The sequence below is a fragment of the Populus alba genome, chromosome 1, assembly GCF_005239225.2.
Source record: "Populus alba chromosome 1, ASM523922v2, whole genome shotgun sequence".
In the NCBI taxonomy this organism is placed as follows: domain Eukaryota; kingdom Viridiplantae; phylum Streptophyta; class Magnoliopsida; order Malpighiales; family Salicaceae; genus Populus; species Populus alba.
The window spans coordinates 1,300,536-1,306,895 of NC_133284.1; the positions used below are offsets into that span (position 1 = coordinate 1,300,536).

General features: G+C 34.5%; 1 protein-coding gene across 1 annotated transcript; it reads left to right on the forward strand.

Annotated features, from left to right (window-relative positions):
- The first annotated feature begins 1,638 nt into the window (after positions 1-1,638).
- Positions 1,639-6,360, forward strand: LOC118049800 (enoyl-[acyl-carrier-protein] reductase [NADH], chloroplastic). The gene is made up of 13 exons (XM_035059921.2): positions 1,639-1,894; positions 2,613-2,926; positions 3,203-3,312; positions 3,417-3,472; positions 3,555-3,639; positions 3,731-3,778; positions 4,176-4,250; positions 4,328-4,439; positions 4,539-4,590; positions 4,677-4,728; positions 4,819-4,876; positions 5,780-5,878; positions 5,973-6,360. The coding sequence occupies exons 2-13, from the start codon at positions 2,650-2,652 to the stop codon at positions 6,131-6,133; spliced, it is 1,185 nt and encodes a 394-aa protein (XP_034915812.1). The 5' UTR covers positions 1,639-1,894; positions 2,613-2,649; the 3' UTR covers positions 6,134-6,360.

A 6,360-nucleotide genomic window follows, 5' to 3' on the forward strand; every position in this document is an offset into this window, starting at 1 on the left:
TTGGTAATTGGGTGGGATTGACATGTAAATCAGCGAGTAAACCTTGTTAGCTGGACTATCATATAATCTAATATTGAATGATAAAACTGAAAAAAAAAAAAACAATCAACTCGACCCGAGTTAACTTATTGACCTCACGATCATGAAAATATGACTAAGATAACCACATAGAAAATGAAAAAAAAAAAATACAAAGATCAATTCCCAATAAATTAAATATTGAAGAATAAAAAAAAAATCAAATTTAATAAAGAACAAAAGAAAATGACCAGAGTCAACCCTTGAGTAATGAAAAAAAACAAACAAATAGCAATAAAAAATGAGACTAGATTTGATATAAAAATAATTTGAAATCAAATATTGAAGAGTGAAACTAAAAAAAAATATAAGAAAAAGATAGAAAACAATTAAAAGAATGATAACCAAATTTAATATAAAAATTAAATGAAATCAAATAAAAAAAGATGAAATTAGAGAAAAAATAATCTACTAAAGATAAAAAATAAATGAGGAGTAATCAAAGAAATGAATAGCAAATTATATACTAAAAAAAATGGAAGAAAAATTTTATATTTTATTAAGGAGAAGAAAGAAAAAAATGAAGAAGAAGAAAAAAGTTTATCAGAGCCATACCGTTAGTCCATTATTCGACATGTATTCCATCACTAGTAAGATCTTGGTGTGTTGCTCTTATAGTGTCAAAAAGACAATATTTGACCACCTGAAAAGAGCTCATACGCGCCGCTTGAAAGACGTCAACTCCTTCCACTTACTAGCACGTGATGTGTTGCATGTGTTAACGACATTTTTTTCTTTAAAATATATTTTATATACATCTAAATACTTAATTGTCTTAGTCTATTTGATAATTATAAAATAGCCATAATGAAATAACTAAAACAGCTCTGGATCAAGTTCAAAAAAATAAAATTTCAAGAATATTAATTGAAGTATTTATATTGTGAAAAAAGAGATGAAAAAGCTAAAAAAAAATAATAATAATAACGCCCTTTCCCCTTAGTTAATTTTTTGAATTTTTTATTGGGTTTGGGCTTAACTCAACATTGAATTCGTCATGACAAAACAACCAAAAACAATCTATTACAGCTCAAATATTTTTTATTCGGACATGTTTGACAAACCTAGGCCTATCTTTGGCATCTACAAGTTCAGAGTTATCAATGTAAGGCGAAGCTTACAAGCCCAAAGGCCCCAGACATCACACTAACTTTCTCATCTGCCAAATTACAGATTACCAGAATCCCACCAAACCAACACTGCGTTTAATGATATCTCAATCACTGCTAAAATCATCATATGACCCCTCTTTTTCATGTATTTGATCAAATCAAGTTCTAAACTTTAAATCATCTCAAATTAACCCCTATAGTTTCAAATAAATGCAATCTTAAATCCTCTTTCCAACTGCACTATAGCACATAGAATTTACCTGACTGGTAACAAGATAATAAATTAGGATAAATTTACTAAACTCACATTAAATTAAATGTTAAAGGGTTATTTTAACCTTATCAAAAATAGAGTTTTATTTGATCCAATTTGAGAAATAGAGGGACCAGACTTTATTTTAGACTTTAATCGCACTAGCCTCCAGGGTCCAGGCTATCTTACTAGAAAGAAACAGCAGCTAAAGAAACAGAAAAGAAGAGTCAGTTCTCGACAATTACAATTTTAGCTGCTGCTACTAACGAAGTTCACTTACCCTCGATCTCATCGAAAACCCCACAAAAACCCATTTCTTCATTCTCAAAAAGACTCTAACTTTCCTTTGTAACTCTGACCAAAAGCAAAAATCTCTTCTTTATTAGCTTTTTAGAACAAAACCCTTTTTTATTAGCTCATCTTTCACATCGGCTCTCCACATTTTCCGAAGGTAGCATATGCATTGGCCTTCGCTTGCTTTCTCTCTTTGTGTATGCTTTTATTGTTTTTTTTTCTTGCTTGTATGCTCACCTCTTGGTTTTTCTCTAATGGGGTTGGATTTGTGATTAGAATGTGAGATTTGAACTAATTGGGGTTAATGGTTTGGTGGATATTGATGTCGAAGAGCTTGTATCTATGTTATTTGATGTTTGTGCATGACTTGAGAAATGAAAGATGGGATCTTTTTAGATTTTAAGCACACAGTTTAGCTTGTAGTGCTGCTGTTTAGCTCATGTTGTTAATTATCTTGTTACAATCTTGTATTGTTGCTCCATTAGCTCAGGGTTCCAGTGAAGTATTTTGATTTGCTATTCAATTTTTTTTTTTTTTTGGGATTCATAGATTTTGTTTTCTTGTTCATCATAGGAGTGAGAGTTTTTTAAATTGATGACTAGAAGTCACAAGAATGGAGAGTACAAAGGAAGTTTTAAAAAAGAAAAAAAAATTGCATTGAAAGAAAATAGTGATTTTCCTGAAAACGTAGCAAGCAAATGCATGTAACACAGAATGTTTAACATTAGGAATTAATATGCTATGATTCATGACTCGTGATCCGTAAATGGATTTCTACCTTTGGCGTGCTTGGTCCAGGCAGGATTTTGAGATGATATTGTAGAGATGGATTGTATGTGATGCATCATGGAGAATGATCTCTATATATTCTGCAGGTCTCTATTTTCTTCAAAGAAGTTTAATTTATTTAGAATGGCGGCAACTGCGGCTTCTGGCCTTCAAATGGCAACTGCAAGGCCCTGCATTTCCTCTTCTCGCAGAATGGTTAAGGCAGGTGCTGCTATTCTTGGCGCCAATTCTAAAGGGGCTTCATGGGCTAAGCTTGCGAGTGGTTCTCATATATCATATATCCAGCCTTTTAAAAGGACACTCATGTCGTCTTCAGTTAAATTGAATAAGGTTGTGACAAAGGCAATGTCTGAATCTAATGAAAGTAAGCCAGTGTCCGGATTGCCAATTGATTTGAGAGGTACTGTTGTTTTTTTCTTGTTTCTGTTTTGTTGGCTAGAATGCTCACCTCCTTGCCTATATATGCTCTTAGCATTATGTAAGCAGCATCTATAAATCAATTTTTTCCCTCAGTAAATGATGGAACCAACATTTATTTTAAATCAGTCAACATTTGGCCAAATCTCTACAGATACTGAATTTTGAATACTACTATGAAGGCCACATTCTGCCATTTTTTGAATATGTTTAATACTTCTGCATATCTGTGATCAACTAAACTACAAGTAATATTTAGGTAAACGGGCATTTATTGCTGGTGTGGCTGACGACAATGGATATGGTTGGGCAATAGCAAAATCTCTTGCTGCTGCTGGTGCTGAAATTCTGGTTGGAACATGGGTGCCTGTGAGTAAATCAATTCTTTGTTACAGAATTTCTTTCTTTGTTTGCTTAGATTTTCTGTGCCATGTAAAAGTATTCTGTTAGTGACTATGAAGCTTCTTTTGCAGGCTTTGAACATTTTTGAAACAAGCCTGCGAAGGGGAAAGTTTGATGAATCTCGCGTGTAAGATGCTAGCAACTTTTAAATTATGCTCTGATGTGTATGTTATAGATTGTATCTACTAACAAATTATTTGATTCTTCAGGTTGCCAGATGGTTCTTTGATGGAGATCACCAAAGTATATCCCCTTGATGCGGTGTTTGACAACCTTGAGGATGTACCTGAAGATGTAATGGACAAGAAGAATAAAGCCTATTTACTGTACACAATATTGGTCTAACATCTTTTGATATAACATGCTTTTATCCATGATCTTGCAGGTGAAAGCAAATAAGCGTTATGCTGGATCCAGCAAGTGGACTGTTCAGGCATGGACTCCTAAATTTCTTTTTCCCTTGTTATTATGGTGATTGCTTTCAAAAGCCACCCATTGACATTGTATTTGCATTCCTTGATATATATTGTTTATGTCGTATTGCTTTGCCCAAAATTCCGAAACCCTACTTGTAGATCAGGTTTCATTTGTTCTCTGACTGAAAGATTTGATAGTTTGTTGTTTAGTTTTGTACCCTAGAATATATAGGGTGTCCAGATGTTTCGATTTCATGTAAAAATTTCCAGACAAGCCATAATTGTTTTTAAATTTCAACAATTGACATGCTCTGTTTGTGGTTTAGCCATCCTCAAAAACATTTTAACTTGTATAATGGGCTGCAGATTTATTTATCCACTGAATTTCTATGTGTTTTTTTTTTTTTTTTGCAGGAAGTTGCCGAATCTGTCAAACAGGATTATGGCAGCATTGACATCCTGGTGCACTCACTTGCCAATGGGCCTGAGGTAAAATAAATTCTCATATTGAAATTTGTGTGCATTGTTATCTTTTCTACATAACAATGAAATCATCTTCTTAATAGGTTACTAAACCCCTTTTGGAAACATCAAGGAAAGGATATCTTGCAGCCATATCTGCATCCAGTTACTCATATGTTTCTTTACTCAAGCATTTCCTTCCTTTAATGAATCCAGGCAGGCCTTCTTTCTTCTGTAATGTTTCAGCATCTTCAGTTATATCTCTAATTTCCTTGCACATGCAAACATGATTTAAACAGATTTCTGCTGATACAGGTGGTTCATCAATTTCTCTCACATACATTGCCTCTGAGAGGATCATACCAGGGTATGTTTGTCTTGACATTTTAGTCTATCTTCTGGAGTCGCAGAATTATCATTTCTCATAGTTGATAGTTTTTTTCTCGTATGCAGATATGGTGGAGGCATGAGTTCTGCCAAAGCTGCACTCGAGAGCGACACACGTGCAAGTGTTCTTTTCCTTTCTTACCAGTGTGCATGATTTATGAATACACAAAACAATTGTGACTGTCTTGACTTATTTATTCTTGTGCAGGTGCTTGCATTTGAAGCAGGAAGGAAAAACAGAATCAGGGTCAACACAATATCTGCTGGTAACTTTGCCCCACAATTCTCTATTAGTTTCTTATCCTTTTCAAGGAAATATAAAAATCCCATTCGACCCAAAGTAAGAGGAAAAAACAGATTTGGTTCATCTTGTTAAGTAACACAACTTAATTGGAATATAAAGTTCCGTTAAGGGTTTTCTTCTCTAAAACCTCTAAATATGCAACTGTATGAATTCTCTGATGTATTGGTTATTTTAATTCTCAACTTAGGGGGTGTTTTGGATTGTGGTGTAGGGTGCTTTTTAAAATAGCTTTTTGCTTGAAAATGCATCAAAATAATTTTTATTTTTTATTTTTGACATAAGCACATTAAAACCATTAAAGCATAAAAAAAAATTAATTTAATGTTTTTTCAAGCCTAAAAACACTTTCAAAAGCACCTAAAAACAGAAGCAAAAGTTGTGCTAAACACCCCCTTAGTTCTTTAGATAGGTAGCTCTCAATCCATGCACAAAAGCTATTACTAGATGCTTAAGAACTTTTACCAGGATACGTTTCTTTAGATACATTGATTGGCAAGTAAAGTGCCTATCTGTTCTGCCCCATTATAGGTGGGTACCCTCCAATGCACTGTGACATGGTAGAACCATCCAATCAGATTTTCCATCTGGTCATGGTTTCGACTTCCAAGTTGCGTGTAATTCTGCATGAATTAGATCCACTTTTAGGGTAAACAGCTTGGGTGATGGTTATAGCTGGAAGAACAAATACTTTCATTTTTGCTTTAGCGCCGTCCTTTTTTCTTTGTGCTTATTTTCGGATTAGTGCATTTTAAGTTGTCGCTAAGTCACTTGGGGTCAGGGTTGCCTTGATATCAACAGATTTTAGTACCTTTTATAAGTATCTCCTTTGTTGTCACTGCCTCAACTTTCTTTCTTTACCGCACAGGTCCGCTAAGAAGCCGAGCAGCCAAAGCAATTGGATTTATTGACACCATGATTGAATATTCATTAGCCAATGCACCCTTGCAAAAAGAACTATCTGCAGGTAAATTTGAACAGTTCCCAATTTCTAATTTTTATGATTCCTTCATTTTCTTCAAATGATGGTCATTACTGAGTTCAAAAAACTGATGGAACAGATGAGGTGGGTAATGCTGCTGCCTTCTTAGCATCACCTTTAGCTTCTGCCGTCACTGGTACTGTTATGTACGTTGACAATGGCCTCAACGTAATGGGTGTTGGTGTTGACAGCCCAATATTCAAAGACCTTAACATTCCAACAGACAAGCACCAGGGATAAGTGCAGGTTGATCCATCAAGTGAAAATTTGATTACTGATAGCGCTGCCTTCTTAGTGGCTTTGCCCTCTGACGGCTTGGCCATCGGACCCCATTTTTGATAATGTTTGCTATGTTCAACTTTTATTTCGTGTAGTGATTGCTGCTTGCACAGGTTGTAACAGCTTCTTTTAGGTTGTCCGTGTGGAGACTGGAAAATCTTTTTTGATAACAAATTTCGTTTCTTTTT

What these genes read in the sequence shown, in the direction of transcription:
- LOC118049800 (XM_035059921.2), top strand. Translation starts at nt 2,650, where the DNA reads ATGGCGGCAACTGCGGCTTCTGGCCTTCAAATGGCAACTGCAAGGCCC. An exon ending in AAGTTTGATGAATCTCGCGT is followed by an intron (nt 3,473 to 3,554) that starts GTAAGATGCTAG and finishes TTGATTCTTCAG; the next exon opens with GTTGCCAGATGGTTCTTTGA. An exon ending in TCTGAGAGGATCATACCAGG is followed by an intron (nt 4,591 to 4,676) that starts GTATGTTTGTCT and finishes TCTCGTATGCAG; the next exon opens with ATATGGTGGAGGCATGAGTT.